Below are 19,681 nucleotides of genomic sequence, written 5' to 3' on the forward strand. Positions count from 1 at the left end.
GCCCCGCCGCCCGCCTGAGCCGCGCCGCTCCGCGCCCCGCCGCGCCCCCGCCGCGCGGGGGGTTCCCGCGCCCCGCCGGCTCCTGCGTCCCCCTGCCCCGCCGTGCGGGGGGCTCGGGTCGTTCCCCCCCCTCCTCCCCGCTGAGGAGGCGAGCGGGAGCCCCCCGCTTTCTCCCGCAGGAAGAGCGGTGCGGGAAGAAAACTTATTTTCAACAAGTTTGGGTGTTTTTTTTTTTTTCTTCTTACCTTCCCCCCTCCCCCCTTCCCCCCCCCCCCCCCGTGTTAATTATTTTAACCCCTCTCCCCTTTCGATGTGCGGCTTTGGACATGCGGAGGCTACTGCAACCGTGTTGGTGGATCTTTTTCTTGAAAATCACCAGCTCCGTGCTCCATGATGTGGTGTGCTTCCCCGGTGAGTGAGCCCGGCGGGCGGCGGTAGTGGTGGTGGCGGGGGGTTCCCGGTGCCTCCGCGACCCCCGTGGGGTCCCGGCGGGGCACCCCGCGAGCGCGGAGGATACGCCAGGGATCGCGGGGGTTCCTTTGCACGGGTGGCCCCAACGTTGGGTTTCCCCCAGCCCCGCATCACCCTCCCGGCTGCGGGCAGCGTTGCCCGCGAGTGGGGCCGGGAGCGCGGTGCGTGGGCTCGGCTGCGCGCTGCCGGCGCGGAGTCCCCTCTCCCCGGTGCATTGCAGCCCCCGACGGCATGGGGCGGGCGGAGGGGGTCCGTGAGGGCTGCTCTTCTTTCGCGGGGCGGCCGGGGGGGGTGGGGGGCTCCCTTTGTGCTGCGGGACTCCCGCCCGCCGCCCCGAAGGGAGCGTGACTCCGTGCTCCCGTCCCTGGCCGCAACCTCCCGTCCCCCGCCAAGAACTTAGCGGTGCGCGGGTCTCTCCGCTCCCCACCCGGCTCGTGTCCGCCGTGGGTATCTCGCCGTGCCGGCGCGCTGACCTTGGCGGGGCGGGGAGGGGGGGGAGGCGCGGGGCTGCGCGCCCGCTCCGCACCCGGGCCGGGCTCTATGCAACGACCCCCCCACCCGCGGGAGAGGGGTTACGCGGGTGGGGGGCACTGTTCATTCAACCCCCCTTTTCGCACCCCGTGGCTTGCTTCTGTCCATCCCTCCTCGCCGCCCCCTCCCCCCCCCCCCCCGAAACGCAGGGGCCGCGCGTAACGGGGCCGGGTGGGCGCTCGCCCCGCGGTGGGATCGTGTGTGTGTGTCCCCTCGGGGAGCGCCCCCGGCCCGGGGGAACTCGCAGCGCCCGCGCGGGGCTCCGGCTGCCTCCGCCGTGTCCCCGCCCGCCCGCCAGGGGCGCTGTTGCGCCGCCGGCGCCCCCGCGGGGCCGCGCGCTCCCCTCCGCCTGCGCGCGGCGCGGGCCCGGCCCGCGCGCGGCCCCTGCGGAGCATCGCGGGCTGCTGTTACCGCGCCGTGTGTGTGCCCCTCCTTCTGCGGCTGGAGGGATCGTCCTGAAAACGCCTTAGCAGCCCCCAAAGTGGTTTATTTGTTTACTTTTCCCCGGGCTTCTCCGCGCTCCTGGCGGTGGTGGGTCCGCGGTGGGGTGTGACCCGCGTGGGGTGGGGGTGGGGGTGATGGGCGCAGGGCGAGACGCCCCCCCCCCCCGCGGCGACTTCTCTCCCTTCTGTGGGCTCCCCATGCAGCCCCGGGCCGGGCGCTGCGTCCAGGTGTGCAAGTGCGAAAAGAAAGAATTGAATTCTGGAAGCTTTGTGTAGGAACTTCCACTTCTACTTCTTTTTTTATTTTCTTTTTTTTCATAAAATACACTTTTTTTCTAGCCCTGAACACAGCGATAAGCACATAGACCACTCCTTCCCATAGACCAGTCCTTCCAGCAGCTTCTCACATGGTAAAATGGTTTGAAGCAGAAAGAAAATAAGTTGGAGAGAGGGTTAATACCTCTGCAGCTCTTGAAGAAACATTTATCTTCTTTGTATTGATTTCTTCTCAATTTCAGCCCTCAGAGTGAAGCCTTTCTCTCTGGTTCTGATATATATTGTACAGTAATTACATCTAGAAGGCAGGCTCCAGGAACGCTTCGGGAAAACAAGCTGTGATGTGGCTTTAATACGACAGTATTGTACGACGTGCCGATTTAGATGGGTGATGTTTGAAGCAGCTAATATTTGCATTCTGGCTTGAATATAAAGATGAATGCGAGCCAAGAGTAGTAGGGCTATGGACATTCGCTGTGCGTAGGTAAAGCCTTTAAGGTTAGAAGTCATAGAACGGCTGTGTAATACTTAGGAATGTTTCAGGGCCGTTCATTGCTAAAGGTTTGCTTGGAAAGCAAACTGTTTTCCAGCAGGGCTTTCAGGCGTTTCGTTTTCGTACAGAGCTCCCATGTTAGCCCTCAGTGACTGGTGTACTCTTTTATGCCTTCTTCTGAAAAGCAGTAATACCTGGTGTGCGTGCGTGCGAGCGAGGGGGTGGTAAGTGAAACATGGTGATAACCAGGGATGCTCCAGACTCTGATCCGGTACATCAGAGATGCCCGAGGCAGGAAAGCTGCAGGGAGGATCTCAGTGGACTGTAACAGGACATTGGTGCTGACAACATCCAATGGCAAATCATCGGAATTTGTGTTGGCGGGGAATCCCGGCCAGATATTAACTGTTTAGTATCTACCGCAAATGTTTCAGTACCTTTTTATAGCATTTTCTAGAGACGATTAGAGAATTAAGGTATTTGTTATTTTCTGTGTTAATTTACAAGCGTCTGTCTTCCCTCTGTTTCGTATCTAGCTCTCTTTAAATGAAAGAGAGGTCACTATTTACTTTCTCCCCTGCAAATCACTTTACTTTGTGAAGAAACATAAAGGCTTTTTTTTTTTCTTTGTTCAGCAGCAATAAATGAACCGTGTAGAAAATAAGTCTTTGCAGTATTCCTTTGTTAGGAGGATTGTAATAGATTTTTCACTGTTTAAGTTGGTATTTTTGTTGCTGTTCCTTTGGTTGCAATCAGAGGAAGGAGTCATTCTTGCACAAAAAAATATGTGGGTAAGGTTTTGCTCTTTCTGAAGTGTTAAGTTTAGTGCATTTCTCTGTGGGCTTGTCACTGGTAATTGCATTGCTTAATAAATCAAACTGAGACAAGGTAAGAGAGGTTGTTTCCATGGGGTCTGTTTGCTCATTAATCTAAATTCACAGTACCAAAAATCAGTAAGACATAAATATTAACATTACTGTGATATCCTTACTATGTAGTTTCTCAGCCAAGAGAGGATAAATATTTTTTTATAAAGGAAAAAGTACACATTTGTGCAGCTTTTAGCTGTTGCTGTGACAATCCTGTCATCTAAGGAGTCACAATTGTTAGCATTCTCTTAGGCTAGATGGATAAATTAAAGTCATTTTCTTGAGTCTAGATTAGCTCTTTGGTAATGGATCAAATTGTTGCTGACCTGGTAACTGCCTGTAAGTGGGTTTTGGATTTTGAGTCTTCGTAGCTCTGAATTGAGAGTTAATTTTGCATGTAACTGTCCTTTGCTTGGAGGAAAAATATACTAGGAGCTTTTCACTACGAACTAATCAAATGCTACTTCAGATATTTTTAAAGGTACAGAGAAGACTGACTTCGTTTAGTAAAGATTTTACAGGGGAAGGTGCGTTGTGCACATCGAGAAATACGGAATGTACAGGAGAGGGCCCTCCAAGACTTTATTTAGTCCTGTGGCTTTTATGAAGATGACACTTCTTACATTTTAATTATCCCTTCTTTTCAGTGCCTTTTAAAAATATGCTATATGTTACGGGAAGTTGCTAATGGAGTCCTTGCAGATAAAGAATGTCAAATGAGCCTTCCCAGGTTATAAGAGCTGAGCTTGCTGGTACGCTTCTGGGGGGAAAACTCAAGGGAGAGCTTTGCGATCCGTTAGCAGGCTTGCGGGAGCTGATTCGTGGTTACCAGAGCCTGGACGCAAGAGCTTTCAAACATCTTCAAGTAGTCCCAGCAGCTGTCTGCATAGCAGCCAGAGTCAAAGGCTTCCTGAGTTGGGGAGGGAAGAAGGGGGCATCACAGAAGGAAGGGATATCAGTATACTCAAAAAAGAAAGGAACACAATTTGAGGGTAACTGGAATTCCTGCAGTCATATTGGGGTGTTTGCGATGTCTCCAAAGTCCGTATTCAGGTTGGGAACATTGCTCTGCTTGGAAGAGTGAGGAGGATTTTTGCCTGTGTGCCTGAGTCAGGATTTCTGCTACCACTCTCTCATTTCCTACCTTCTCTCCTTTTGTCGGGGAAATGGGGATGAAAGGGGTTGTGATCCTGTTCGGAAAATGGACGTCTTGGTCAGAGCAGTGAGAAATGTCTGTGAGTCTAGCACGGAGATGTCATGTCGTTCACCTCTCCCTCCCGCATCTGCGCTGGGCATCTCTGCTGAACAAATTGGTCCTGCTCGGCACAATAAAAATCACCGAGGAACACCTGTCGATTTAAGTAGGGTGATGGTTTCACTCCCAGTTTCTCAGTTTTTGCGGGGACAAGCGTTGTCTGAAGTTATGTATATGCACTCAGTTAAAGCTGTACTATTATCAAGTTGTGTGAATTTAATAGTTGGGGTTTGTTTCCAATTACAGAGAAGACGGATAACAGTGAGGACTCTATCCATCTTACGATCAGTGCTCGAGGACTAACATACTTAGAGTTTTCTGAAATAAGATGTTATTAATGTTAACTCTAATTTCAATGTTCAAGTTTCATGGTTAAATTAAAGAAATGACTTCAAACTATTAATCTCAACTGTCCATGGAAAAAATGCTAATCATCTGGTTGCTGCTTTTTAGCAGCCAAATGAACATGTGGTATGATGTGCTCTGAAGCCTAAGGGTATAGTAATAACACTGTACTTTAGCTAATATATAATTTTAATCTGAGAAATTATGAAAAAATGAGACTAAATCTGTTTGCCTAAGTTTCTGTGCTCCCGTTTTTAAAGATCAGGGTTGTTCCTGTGTGTTGACGAAACTGTAATTACTTATATTTACATGCCACGCTACTTAAAGTTTAATTCTAAGCAACGATTTTTAAGTATATTAGGAAGTGGAATCTCATCGGTAGAGACAAGTGTTGTTAAAAGATGTGGAATCATGTGAGGTTGCAGATATGCACCAAATGGGTTAATTTATGGTTTTATATATCCCTTCTGGGGACTGCTTGCTGCTTTAGGTGCCTGAATATCTTTACAAATTTTTCCTTTCTTTATGAGATAAACTCCTGTCAATGTTTCTTCCAAGTGAAAATTGTGGACCTGCACTTGCATGGGTTGACAGGAATGTGACTTCGTTGATTGCCAGAGTTACTCCCAGGGATAGCCTGGATGAGCTTTGTAGAGACACGCAGGGGTTGGAAGCAAAGCAGAGAAGGAAGGTGTAAATTACCGCACACTTTCATACTAAGTGGAAGAACCTGGAGTGTGGCCAACTGGAGATGCCCAACTAGAGAATAACTTTTGATGAAAGCAGCTAGTTTTTATGTTTGTGTGTAAATAAACCTTTTGAAGAAAAAAAAAATCACAGAAAAATGATCCTTGGTTGCTGTTAAGTTTTCCATTACTCGATATCTTGTGGTAGTGCTGATGATCATGTTATCCATGTTGCAGGCTACAGAAATCCATCCACATTACTTGCCTCGGGGAAAGTCAAACTGGCTTCTTTGTTTTAATGCTGCTAACATGTAGTCCAGGTCTCCAAAGTGAGCTTGCCCCACATCAGTGAGGACAGGCGTACTCTTAGATGCATCAGGGCTACACTGGTCATGTCTTCAAATGCTTGTCTTTCAATGAACGGTGTCTGGTTGAGGCACGGCTGCCAGGACATGGTGGATTCCTGGGTTAAGTCATGAGCTGTCACATATTTGTAGCTTAAGCAAAGGCTCTTCCCACCCTGGAAGTGAACAGATGAATGAGGGTGCAGATTGCTGGCACAGCAGTGAAGCCACTGCGGTACTCCATGGGTATTGCTCTTCTTGTTTCATTTCTCCTTTCCTCTGATTGCTCGCAGTATTAATGGGAAGCTGAAGGAAACAGTGGTGGTGAGTAAACTCCCCAGCTGACTGGAGGAGGAGGGAGGACACAGGGCAGTGCAGAAACTAAGAAGTTTGTGCAATCACTGTAAGATATATTTTTATTACACCGAATGGGCTCAACTTATGGCAATTTGAATTAGTCTTCAAGCGAACTACAGTTAAAGTAAAATCAATTACTACATGGCCTTTTTTTTTTTTAATGTGGTTTTATTATGCATCTTTAAGTTTGCTTGGGAGTTGAAGTACTGGCGTTCTTAATTATCAAGTAATTTGAATAATGATGAACCATTTTCTAGAACTTAAAACTTGACCGCAGAGCGCACCTGCCAGCAGGACTGACACATAAAATCTCGATTGACGTGGGTGTTGCAGTTTTTCTATGCATAAATGCTGCAGTGATGCCTGAATATGTTTATCCTGTGCCAGTGCCTGCTTTGAGGGACTTTGCATTCGTAGCATGGAGGCCTTTCTAAAGAAAACCTAGGTGTTTTGAGACTTGGATGCTTAGCTTAGGAAAGCTGCTTTGAAAAATCCTTTTCTCTGCTTGCAGATATGTAATGAATGAGACCTTGAGCCCTGAAGAGCGGCATTGGTATTTAGGAGCGAAATGTGGGATATTATTTGGTCTTATGGCAGCTGTTTTGTTCCCTTTTTTTGAAATAAAATGTGCCTGTCTTGACAGAGTGCTGTTAAAGTTCTGTTGGGAATCAGTTTATTCTGCTGACAGTAAAGGAAAGCTATCTGGTAACTCCTTGCAGGCAAAGTGGACAGTTGTTCAGTTTTCCCATGCTTCACTCTTTCCATCTTCTGTCCTTGCAGGAGGCGTGTAAGAGACATAAAAAATGCTATAATACTTGCTTTAATCAATGCCCGGTGTCTTGCCCTTTCCTTATTCCTATAAAAGCTTCTACGATTTGGATTATTGTTTTTTAGCAGTCTGAAGTCTTAGACCTGGAGTTCTGTGGTCAGTTGGTCAGGCTGGTTGAAAAGCAGTGTTAGTTGTCCCAGGGTAGAAGAGGACTGCACTGTCACAAGTGGTGAGCACTGAATAAGCAGGGTTTGAAGGGAAAATCACTTGTGCTAATGTATGGGATAAGATGTTTTTCTGTTGCAGAGGTAAACAGAAACAGTTTTGTCCTGACCCTTGCTGGTCCTAAAAAGCAAGCAAGTTACTTTTGTTGGACCTCATTCCATGTCTTTAAAACAAGGATGTCCATGAAGTAATGCCTGCACCACTGAGGACCAGTGCCCGCCTTTGTGTCGGTTTGTGCTTGGAAATGCTATCCTGTTAAATATCTTTTTTCCTTTTTTTTATTTTTTTTTCCTTCTTCCCTTCTGGATTTTGAAATAACTCATTTTATATCTTAGGAGGTAGTGAAGTTTAGTGATACACATCTCAAAGTAAATAAGTCTTGGCTAAGAGTTTTTTAAAGCAAGTTTAGTGGGGTTTTTTGTTGTTGTTGTTTGTTTTTTAATGGATGTCTGTTTATATAAGCCTCAGTTTCGTGGGCCTCAGCATGAGACTGTTGTGTCCCTCTGTCCTTATCCCCTGGAAATGCCGAGCTGAGACAGTAAAGATAACTAGTAGCTTTCAAATAATTAAGTGCAGATCTACATTGCTATCACAACTGAGTTTAGGGATTAAATTTCTGATAGACTTTCACTGGTATTTTGATTCCTAAGGTGCTTTCAGACTTTTGGAGATTATGGTATAGATTTACTGCAGTCAAAGTAGAAATGAGCATTTGTGCAGCAGGAATCTCTTAAATGTTGCATCCGTGTAGTAGGTAGGCAGAGAGAATCAGCCAACTAGTTCTTGTTGGCCTCCACACTACTTGTAACTAGTTCACTTATTATTCTTATAGTGCAGTAGCTTGTGTAGTTTGTATTTAAATCCATGCTTAAAATACAACTAAAATTTGCCTGTTGACAGCAGTTGCATCATATTTTAATTGGTGAGAATTGCTAATGGAGTGTTCAGGTTCTAAAATTAGTTGTTTATTTTTCCTTTCTTCTTTGCCCAAGGGTTTTGCATCAGATTGTATGGCTTCTGTATAACTGTTTGTGTTCCAAAGCAACACCTTTATGCAGTTTTAGCTATTTAAGTAAGTGTTAAAAGTATGGGCTCAGTGACAGCAGTTTCAGAAGCTGTGACTTTTAAAAATGTTTCTTACTACATTGTTTATGCATTGTAAAGCGATTCTCTTTTGTTTACTGTGAATTAATTCACTGTTATCTCTGTAAACCTGGGGTGCAAAATGTGCAAGTTTATAATGTTTTATCTTGGCATAATGGCAGGTCCTCAGCTGCTGCAAATTGTGATAGCACGATTGATGCTACGGTTGCTGTGGCAGCTTTCACCAGGTGAGGATTTGCACCGTAACCCTCATCGTGACATTATTCTGAAAAAAGACTGTGCGTGTTCTCTTCGATATTTCTGTAGGCTGGCTTTGTGTCAAAGGTGCACACTTTTGATACTGTCTTTATGCTTCTTGGAGGGTTTTTCTTTTACTGTGTGGTGAAATGCAAACCCGCTTCTTTGTATGTTTCTGCTTGCTGTGAAGCAGAGGTGTCCAGTGCTTCCATTAAAATTCTGGCTTTCTGGAGGGATGCTTGTCACGTGTATCAGTCCTTGGAATTGGCCTGTTGGGTTGTACCTAGTTTTTTTGACCGAAGCTGTGGCTGTTGCAAAGGAATTTGAGGTTTTCTGTCAACAGCTGTCAGGTCTTTTTAAAATCGGTTATTTGTTTGGTGCCCATTTTGAAGTGATACCCAACTTCTTTTCCTTGAATAAAGAGTTACAAAAACAAATAAACCAACAAACGCGGTTGTTTGTATTACTCACTGCAGCTGCAAAGCCCAAACTGCAAATCGACAGCCACTTAAACAAGTAGAGAAACGGAAAGATACAAGATAGTTGTTAAAGAGCTCTGTGATACTTTGTTACCATGAAAATACTTGCACATTACAATGAAACCATGTCATGATGTCCCGATTAACTCAGTGACATAACTCCACAAGCCTTTTGCTGTGGGATTTTAACCAGTCCTTGAGTAGTTTTTGTAGCAATCTTTTTTTGCCTTTTCTCCAATTTTATTTTCAACTTATTTTTAGAAAGGTGCGCACCAGAACTGAACGCTGGTCTTATTCATGTCCTATATGCACGATGCTATTGCCCCTTCTGTTTGTCCAAGGATTTTCAGTGGCCTATTTTTCTGCCACAGCAAGAAAGCTCACGTTGATTGTTTGCCTGCTATGACTTCTAGATCGTTACTGGAGTCAGTGCTGAACAAAATAGCCTGCTGTTCTGTGGATGTGGCCTGGATCGCTCTTTCTTGGGGTTTACAACTTTAGTAAAATAAACTCTTTGAATGGATCTCCTTTCTTCACAGGATGTGAATACAGCTAGAACGACAGTTTTAGCAACAGAAAGGAAGTTAGGCCTCTTTGACTTAAGTCTGCTGCAGTCTTAGTGTCTTAGATGCATCTTTTGTTCTGGTTTTGTTTCCTTGTGTAGCCCAACAGTTTTTAAAGGAGTAGCAGTCAGTGCGTCCTGTAATAGTCCAGGTGCCTGTTGGGCAGTTATCTGAAAAGGGTATCTTAGGGTTTGGCTTCTGTTAGGCATTGTAAACGGAAAGCTTCACCCAGCTCCAGCAAATGACTGTGACCTTCTGGTCACCGTTACCACCCTTGTGCCGTAACACTGATGTGGCTCGAAGTCACGCGAGGCAAACAGTTGAGCTTTGTCGGAAACCTGGGGTGGGGATTATGATTTGGATGTAACCCCACGGAAGCAATAGATTTCTTAGGGATGTGTATTTTCCCCATCCGTTCCCTCACCCCGTTACCGTTACTCATGCTGCTGGTTTTGGTAGAAAGTGTTTCTTGCAGTGTCCTCATTTTCTTCTGCTGCTGGATGCAGGTGAGGGGACTGGATATTGAGCTAGTGGCAAGAATTTAGAAGATCTGCTCTGTTACTGTGGCCCTGTTTCCATCAGGGTGGCCTCCCTGGGATGCTTTTAGCTTTCCACCTTGGCGGTGTTTGTTTTGGGCAAGCTTGCACCATGCAACAACTGGGGCAAAACAATTCCTTCTCCCCCAGCTAATATTATCCTGTCTGGGTAGAGGCTGGTGCCTGTGAAGGTAGATGAGAAGGTAGAGATCCTTATGACTAGAGAGGGGATCCAACCTTCCAAATGTGAGAGCCTTCGTCAAAAAACACTGAGGAGACCTGATCCATACCAATCAGCTCATATTGGATCAAGTTCCGGCATGCTGAAAGGACCATAAACCTGATCAATACTGATAATCCTCGTGGGCTTGGGGAGGACGGAGCGCAGTAGGAGGCAGGCAGGCCCTGGCAGTGCGTGCTGCCCAGAAAGCCGGGAGGAGTGCCCAGGCGCACTGCCAGGAAGGCTTTAACTAGCCTTTAAAGTGATGGACTTGATGGCCATCACCAGAAGTCCCTTCCAGCGTCGTTCTGTGCTGCAGATGCTCATGCTGTGCCCCCTAAGCCCCCGCTTGCCCCTGCTCTGCGTCTGTGCCTCTCCTGGAGGAGTAAAGCGTATCTGCGGCTGCTGCAGCTGATGAGAGACTGACTCGTGGTCAAAGAGCCTCTGCTAAGCGCGGGAGGGGAGCGCGGTGCCCAATGTTATTACTTGCTAGAGCGTGAAGCCTGCAAGTAATGGTAGCACAAATGTATTTCAATTTGTAACCTGGCCTTCTGTATCAAGATTGGACTACTTCTATTCTGTTGCACATGTGCATCACTTGGGGAAACATGCTGATAGTACTTAACATTTAATTGCTTCTCTTGATTTTATTTGTAAATTAGAAACTAGAGGATCTGTAAGAGAAAAAAAACCCCAACCAGTATAGCTTAATTGGACAACATTTTAGAGTAACAGGGGGGGAAAAAAAAACCCCGTGTAGCTTTCCAGCTTTTGGAGCTGAGAGAAATGCCAACTTACTTATTGATCCATACATATGATATCATATTTTAACTACTGTCTAAACTGGAGGTCATCTCTATACTAGATTACTTAAGAATCTGTCTATCTTATCACATCTTGTACTCATTTATAGCCGTTTCCATTTCTGGCTTTGTTGGAGAGACAGCTAGTGTTTCAACCTAAATTAAAATCAATAAGAAGCAATTTCGTTTGTTTTTTAACTACTAGAGCAGGCTTTTTTTTTTTTTTTGTAAACCTCTGTATGTTCAACTAAGTTACGTGGTTCTTTTCATCAAGATAATTTATTATTAATGCCTAATTTTTGCATATGTAGGAATGAGTTCATTTTCCAAGGTACGTAACAAAATGTCAAATACAATTTAAAAATAAACATTTCTTTTAAATCATCACTGAGAAATAAATGCAGTAAAGAATACTTGGCAGTTAAAAGTAGTTTAAAAACATCTTGAGGGGAAGCATATGCTTGGGGGCTGTGGTGAATGCTGTTGACCCAGGAGCCCTGCGCTGGCAGGGTAGCACGGGCTTCCCCTGGCACGTTTGGGCAATGTTCTGCAGGGATGACTTCCAGCGGAAAAAGCAGAGTCTGGGTCTCTGTGCTTTCAGTCCTTGGCTTGGATATATCTGCATCACACCAATTCGTGTAAGAAGCTCTTGTCATGATGTCAGCTGGCTTTTACCTCACAGCCAGCAGATTGCCAGCAATTACAATTAACCTGGGTCAAATTCAACACGGAATTCAGACTGAAGCAATGCTGGTACTTCCCAGATAAGGCAACGGTGAGCCATAACATCATATTAGAGTAAATATCTGAAGGTAATGCTGTGATGAAGTATCCAAAATAGGATGTGTTGCTGCTCTGGCGAGTTGATCACAGGGTGCAGGAAACGATCCTCTTCAGTTTGCAGTGCAGGCTGCCCAACTGGACAGAGATGGACACGTTGCTGTGTAATGGTTGTCTGTCTTCACGAAGTATATGAAGGGTTCAGTTTTCACTGCAAGGCTTCCTGCACTGATGTAGGTATCCAGTTGGAAGGATTAGTTTGTATCTTCAGAAGCAGCATTTCCACAAAGGGTAGACCATATGCTGTAGTGGAGAACCCGGCCCTTGCATGGAAGCTTTTTGGTAAAGTCTTTGCTCTACCTCTTCTGGGTGAAGTTTGGCATCTAACGATATTGGGCCAGTGTCTATATGAGCATTTATATTCTTCTGCATCTTGTTTTAAATTGTGCAAGGTGAAACTTTAGTCCCTGGAAAAGTGAATGCCAATATCTTTCTCAGGTGGGTTCTCTGGGTTGCTGTGATCTTGCCCAGTGCTTCTCGTAATTTCAGAAATGTTTAAGAATTCTTGGAATTCTTAATTCCGAATGGAGGAACCTTTTGGATGGTCTAAATCTCATTTTGTGTTTGTGTTTAACTTTCCTTTGAAGATCCTGAGTATTATGAGCTACCTGTTACTTTAATCTCTTGGGTTCAGACTTCTCTCACCTTTTCTTTTGCTTCCACTTGCTTTGATTCATTTATGTTAATGAGTCAAGGAAGAGGGCAAACCAAGGGCAAAAAGAGGCGGATCTGGCTACCCTGGTAATCAAAGCAAGAGTCTCTTCCCTTAAGTAAACTGCTAAAGCAGTGTTTTGTAGGAACAAAACATAATTAATAACTAGATGACACTGATGAAGCACACATTTCCTTCATCCTTGAAGACAACGTAAGGGTTGTGTGTGAATTGCTTGAATTTGATACCAAAACAGCAAACCATTTCTTTTTAACTAATCACTTAAAACCACGTAGGAATTTATGTTTATGTGCCAAGAAGCCAGCTGTGTTTAGAAATGTATGAGCACACGCAGTGTTCCAGGAAAATAAGGTAAGAGTGGCTTGTCCACATGCTAGTGACACCTATCGTAAGTGAATCCCAAGCCATAGTTCAATACAAGGAGTAATACATTACAGCTCAGATTCCCTGTCAAAAAGGTAATTAATACCTCATGTCAAACACTATCTGCGTGTACTGCTTTCTGTATTTCATGTTATTAAGCAGCATGACCTTTTCTCTTTCAGCAATTAGCTTTCAAGGTGAAAACCAACTTAGGAAGAAAATTAACTTTTTTTTTCATTGGATCTGAGGAGTCTTACAGCTTTGCAGTGGTCTTGATTACACCTTCACGCTTTGCAGTTTTGATTGCTATCTTGATCAATGACTCTTCATTTCTGTAGTTTGAGATTACATTCCCCTATTTGCTCCTGTATTTGGGAGACATCATCAAGAATTTTGGGTGCAGACTGCATCTGCAGAGCCAGATGAGGCTTGTAAGATGCATGCTGTCAATGGGTAACAACTCTAGCTTGTCTCATTTGCACTCTATTAGTAACAAGTTTACTTGCTAAATAATTCTGTTCTGATCTTCAGTTTTTAATTTACCTGACAGTTGTGCTTTCTGTTGAACTGAGACTATGAGCACCCACTGTAATAAAGCAGTGCTCTCTTTCTTTGCAAAACCAGATGTTTCTAAACTGCCTACACCGTATGAGACAGGGCTTACAGTTTGATTTGCCTTTTTGCTTCTGTTTGTGAAATAGAGGCCATCCCGGAGTTTGCTGCATTTGGTTGCGTTCCTTGGAAGTATGTTGAAGCACACGGGCCTTACTGAGACTATTCTTTTTTGATGAGCTGGAAATAAAATACATCATTTTGGTGGACACCACTTCTGTTATCACTGACAGTCTGGGCCATACAACACTGTGCAAAATAAAGGATCAAAGCCAGTAACACTGTCCTGTCTGCCCTGGAAAGCTGATGAATTGTTCAGTGCTTCCCTTGGTGCCTTTCAGTGACTTCTGCTGTGATTGATACAGGCAGCATCAACAAAAATTGGACCCTTCTCCTCGCTCTCGTGCTTGCAAGTAAAGTGGAGAAAGCTCGATTTGTTTTGCTGCTTAAGCCCTTTCTGTCCTCACACACCTGCTATATGAGAGATCTGCTTACTCTTTGCATTTTTATCATGTCACTACGTTGTCCTACCCTCCAGGATGACACTTCAGGGATGCCAAGCTGGTTGTGAAGGAGCTAATGCTGTGGGTTTGGATATATAAAAAAAAAAAAAAAAAATAAACCAAACAAACCCCAACCAAACAGAACCCAAAACTGCAGAGATCTTTAAGCTGGACTGTAAGGATAATACACTGATAGTGTCTTAAATAAGAAAAGCTAAAGCCCTGATAGAATTAAATCTGGCCAGGGACATCAAAGGCAACAAGAAAAGCTTCTATAGGTATGTCAGTGATAAAAGGAAGACTAGGGAAAATGTGGGCCCTCTCCAGAAGGAAATGGGAGACCTGATCACCTGGGACATGGACAAGGCTGAGGTGCTCAATGACTTTTTTTGCCTTGGTCTTCACCACCAAGTGCTCTAGCTGTTCTACCCACGTTGCAGAAGGCAAAGGCAGAGACTGGGAGAATGAGGAACTGCCCACTGTAGGAGAAGACAAGGTTTGAGATCACCTAAGGAACCTGAAGGTGCACAAGTCCATGTGAGATTCACCTGCAGGTCCTGAGGGAACTGGCAGATGACGTTGCGAAGACACTATCCATTATATTTGAGAAGTTGTGGCAGTCCAGTGGAGTTTCTGCTGACTGAAAAAGGGGAAACATAACCCCCATTTTTAAAAAGGGGAGAAAGGAAGACCTTGGGAGCTACAGGCCAGTCAGTCTCATGACATCCCACCTGGCGTACTGCGTCCAGCTCTGGTGTCCCCAACATAAGAAAGACACGGACCTGTTGGAGCAGGTCCAGAGGAGGCCACGAAGACAATCAGAAGGCTGGAGCACCTTGCCTATGAAGATAAGCTGAGAGAGTTGGGGTTGTTCAGCCTGGAGAAGAGAAGGCTCTAGGGAGACCTTATAGCAGTCTTCCAGTACCTAAAGGGGGCCTAGAGGAAAGCTGGGGAGGGACTCTTTATCAGGGAGTGTAGTGATGAGACAAGGGGTAACAGTTTTAAACTGAAAGAGGATAGATTTAGATTAGATATTAGCAAGAAATTCTTCACTGTGAGGGTGGTGAGACACTGGCACAGGTTGCCCAGGAAAGCTGTGGCTGCCCCATCCCTGGAGGTGTTCCAGGACAGGTTGGATGGGGCTTGGAGCAACCTGGGCTGGGGGGAGGTGTCCCTGCCCAGGGCAGGGGGGTTGAAACGAGATGATTTTTAAAGGTCCCTTCCAACTCTAACAATTCTATGATTCTATGATAATATTTGCAGCATCTCTCAGAAAGAGCTTAGGCTGAAGAAATGTCTATTATTCAGAACTATCAATACCTTTAAAAAGCTGCTTTGCCATTCCTTTGCTCTTTCGTCTTGGCTGTCTTCTGCTGATGAAGTGTTCCAATGGTTGCTGGCCTTTGTGATTATTCTGGTGATCTGCTGTGTGGGTTCCTGAGCCGTTCTCCTTGCTGCAAAACCAAAATCCAGCAAGAGTGCCTTCCTGGGCATTGTATCATCTTTGCTGTAGGTTTTTCCCGCTCATCTGCATGAATGCTCCCATTTGGGCTAGGGGCTCCTTTCTTTGCCCCATCCCTCTCCGCTGTTGCTGGGCCCTTATGTTTACCCCTTATGTTTGCTATCCAGGCCTTATGCGGGCTTCAGGCAGGAATCGTCAGCGCGGGAATGCGTAAGCTGAGGCTAGCTGTGTCGTTCATCCTCTTGCTGCTGAGTGGTCTTCTGGACATCGGGACCTGGTTTCTCAGATATTTTGTGTCTCACCCTTACTGGTAAGGATGCTCTAGGATCAGTCTTCTGCTCTGTCTGGTCTGTTGAGCACTTCTGAGGTGCTATTTTGCATCCAAGTTGCTATAAATATATTTATATATGACTATGACTGCATTTAAAACCTGGCATAATAATAATTAAGCTTAGGAATTATATACCTGAATATGTTTCTTCCATCAGTAAAGTGGTTAGTAGGTGGAACGAATATTCAGCAGATGTTGCAGTAGTAGAGTAGAAGTGGCTTCACATTGGGGATTCATAATGTGTGTCTGAATCCACGCTTATAGACAGAATTGCGAGATGAGATTTTTTGGAAGAATAGTCTTGTCTAAAGAGCAGATGACGCTACTTGATAGGGTAGGAAACTTCTTTGGCAGGTGACAGTGAAGTCAGATGGCCTTGTGATTCCTTTGGCTGAAGTGTCTTTAGCTAATGCTTTTTTGTAATCTTTGAAGCTGGAGATGTATGTATGCATGTAACAACTGATAGCACCTGTTAATTTTGCACCAGAACTGAAGTGGTATGGAGAAAGGCTATATTCTGTAGTAATCGATAATTAGCTATACAGGACTATTCGTTTTGGTCTGGAAAAAACCTTCCCTGTTCAGTTCAGTGGAGATTTCCACCCTGAGTGTGCTGGTGAAACGTCAGATGAAATCTGACTAGTGAGTGATTTATTGCAATGTTGAGAAGAAAAAACTATCTACTACAGGATATGTTGATAGAGGACAATGATACTTCATTGCAGTTTCTTCCCTGAAAAGCTACAGTGGCATTGATGTTTTATTGTGTACATGTTGCTTCATCAGTTTGGGCAGTTTGTGTCATGGATGGGAAATGTCTGGAGACTGCTTGTTTTCAAACACTAATGCCTATAGACGCTTTTTTTTTTTTTTTTTCAACAAGGAAAATCAGTGAAGAAGCAAGCTATTTGTACCATCATGTTTGCAGTCAGATTGCTCCCTTTTCCAGCCTGTGCTCCATTTTACCCGCTATATATTTTCTTTAGTGTTTCAGGAAAAAGACTGAAAAAGCAATAGAAACAGTGGCAACAGAGTCGGTGTAAAATACATATTGGTGTTCTAAAAATCAGTTTAATTTTAGCATGTATCTTAACATAAGCTTCAGCTATATTTTTCTTTGCCACTTCTTCACCAGTTCAGCTGTTTTCTGTTCCATGCCAGGAGTGTTTGTGAAGCTCAGAATTGTCACTGTGCAACACATGAGAATTCTGCAAGTGACAAAATAAGGAAATGACATGGTATAATATACCGGACCATAGGTGATTTGCCCAAGGCATAAAATAAAGTGATCTGATGATAATTTTGAGGACGAGGTGGGTGGTGGGGGAGCCCAAACCCAAACCAGCTGTTTCTAGGAGATTGTGTATTGTAGAATCTTAAACTTGACAGTTTCTAGTGTCCTGGTTTGAACCTTACTTTGAAGAAACATAGGACTTTAAGAGCGATGGGGTGTGCTGCCCCTAAAGACCTCAATGTCTCCTGATGTTCCAGTATCCCTGAGAAGGGCACCAATGGACTGGGCCGTGGCTATATTTGAAATGACGAAGCTGGACAAACATGCTAAAAATACCTTCTTGAGTTGGCTTGTGTGTAACCAGCACTTCTCAGATGACAGTCTGCATTTTCATCACTTCCAGGATGTTGAACGAGGCTGAATTGCTCTAGCTTTTGTTACTGGAGTTGGATCTGACAGCTACAGAAAAGCTGAATCTGATACCCTGTCTTCCTTGCAATGAAGGCCAGTGTGAACACATTGCACCTGCGACTGCCAAACCGAACTCCTTTGTTCTCCTTAGACCAAAGTCACTCCCGATTGAGATTAATTTAAATGTAATTAAACTTGAATGGTTTGGACCATGTTCATCACAACATACCCGTGCACACAGTCTGTCCTGGCTCCTTATGTTCCTCTATGGTGTATGATGCTCAAAACATTGCAGTGGAAGGAGCCACGAAGGAAGGCATCCACTTGTTTCCTTGCATTCAGTGACGTTGTTTTGGTCAGAGAAACATTGTGAGATTCCTCATTGTGTTCTCCCAACTGTGTGACTGTGGCTTGAGGGTTCTGGTTTGGTTAATGTGGGAGCTTGGGTAACTGAAGACGTATGTTTGGATGAGAAGCTCTGAGGAGGTGGCTGTGCTTTTTCCCTCCTAGACTCTGGCTCAGCAGGGTGCTGGCAAAGTCACTGATGGTGCTTCCAAGACTTGCTGCACCAGGACGAGCAGTTGCATGCCCAGGCATATGCAGTCAAGCCTGACTGAGCCGGCGTGCTGAAGCCAGGATGGCTTCTCTCCTTGTTGCAGGAAAGGAGGTGAACTCCTGTGCTCCAGTTTGCTGGGCTCAGCTGAATTTAGGTATCAAATGGCAAGACTTCTTCCTGCTTTAATCCCTGCGGAGACAAAGAGCGAGAGAGCAGCCAGGGTACTGTGGAGCTCTTTGCATCTTGTGAGAGAGGAGCACCTTTCTGGTGGGGAATTCAGAATCTTGGTGCGTTGCCATGCCACCAGTGATGGTAGGCTGCCAGAAAGCCTTCTTGGCCTGGGAGTTACACCTGCAGGTATCAGCCTAGCTGATTTCTCTCCTTGGGAATGAAGACGCGGAGAAGAGTTTGTTGCACAGCAATGGGTTGATCTGTTTGAGTGGATCCAAGCTGCTTGTGAGGACGCTGTGGTATCTGTGTGGACACTGTTTATCCGACTAGGAGACATCCTTAAGGGTCCTCATGTCTGACAGAGCTGAGTATGAGTACCTTGACAATGAGGAAGAGATGGTGTATGTTTCCCAGAGAAATTGTTTGTGGTTTTTTTTTTTTTTTTTTTCCTTTAATGGCTTGAATTCCTTTTGGATGCACCTGTCTATCAGACCACCCTACACTTCAGAAAAAAAAGAAGCCTTTCCTCAGCATTATCTGAGTCTCTCTGACCTAGAGGACATAACAGCTACACCTTCACCCTTTGAGCTTCTGTAAGGTTGGCTTCAGGATAAATCTGGTTCGCTCGTGAGCTTCGTAATCATGAAGTCAGTATTGATACTGAGCTGGTGGAATTTTTCAAAGAGGACAAATAGCAGTAGTCTTTCCATTTTTCTTTGATCAGATAGCTCTCTTCTGAGAGAGGCTAGGAGCTGGTGGACTGATGTGCAGTGGCTGAGAGATCAAAAATGATACATCCCCTAATTAACGACTAGTTAATGAAAAAGCAATTCTTTTTGGTGCGTAAAATAAATTGTCTCTGGGTTATGGTATTGGTATGCTGTTGATCATGCAACAACCGTCTTTGCGAGCCTGAGTTTTCATTTAAAAAGGCCTCATTGTCTGTTAAATATTTGGGCATTCATACTCCCCCTGGGTTGATCAACTGTTTGAAATGAATTATCTCACAGTGCTGTCACAATTAAAGAACGGCATGCTCAGGTGAAAGGGTTTGTCTGTTTCATAGATTGGAGAGAGATGCTCAGTGAAAATGAACATCCTCCCAAGGTTAAATTATCTATTTAAAGCTCCTCCAATTACAACGTTGGATAGAAGGATTTTTTTTTTTTAATGTGGATAAGAGTTAGCAGAGGACAAATGACATAATTGGAGGGGGAGAGAGAGACTTCATACGTGCTCGCTTCTAAAAGAGCGAGAGGGATAAGGAGAAGATAATACCAGGGAACTGTCTTCAGACACCTTTCTGGTTGCCTTAATCTCAAGTGGTCTTTGCAAGTTGGGAAAGACAGAAGAAGAAAGGGTTAGTATTTGTGTAAAAACATCCTGTGACTTCTCCCCAGGTGTGCTATGTGGGACTTGATGCCATCTGGCCTTTTTGTAAGAAAAAGTAAAAAAAAAAAAAAAAAAAAAGCAACCCTCATATTGGGATGTGCAAATAGTCTACTTTTTGCCTCATATA

General features: G+C 44.8%; 1 protein-coding gene across 1 annotated transcript in view; it reads left to right on the forward strand.

The window, feature by feature from the left end:
* Positions 1 to 326: 326 nt before the first annotated feature.
* Positions 327 to 19,681, forward strand: part of PTPRG (protein tyrosine phosphatase receptor type G) — a gene marked incomplete at its 5' end in the record, with an annotated part of 415,116 nt that continues 395,761 nt past the window's right edge. Inside the window, one exon of the mRNA XM_082487722.1 lies at positions 327 to 411. Coding sequence (XP_082343848.1) covers positions 327 to 411 — 85 coding nt within the window. The remainder of the gene's footprint in view (positions 412 to 19,681) is intronic.

This window comes from Vanellus vanellus (genome assembly GCF_965231255.1).
Source record: "Vanellus vanellus genome assembly, chromosome: 9".
Lineage (NCBI taxonomy): Eukaryota > Metazoa > Chordata > Aves > Charadriiformes > Charadriidae > Vanellus > Vanellus vanellus.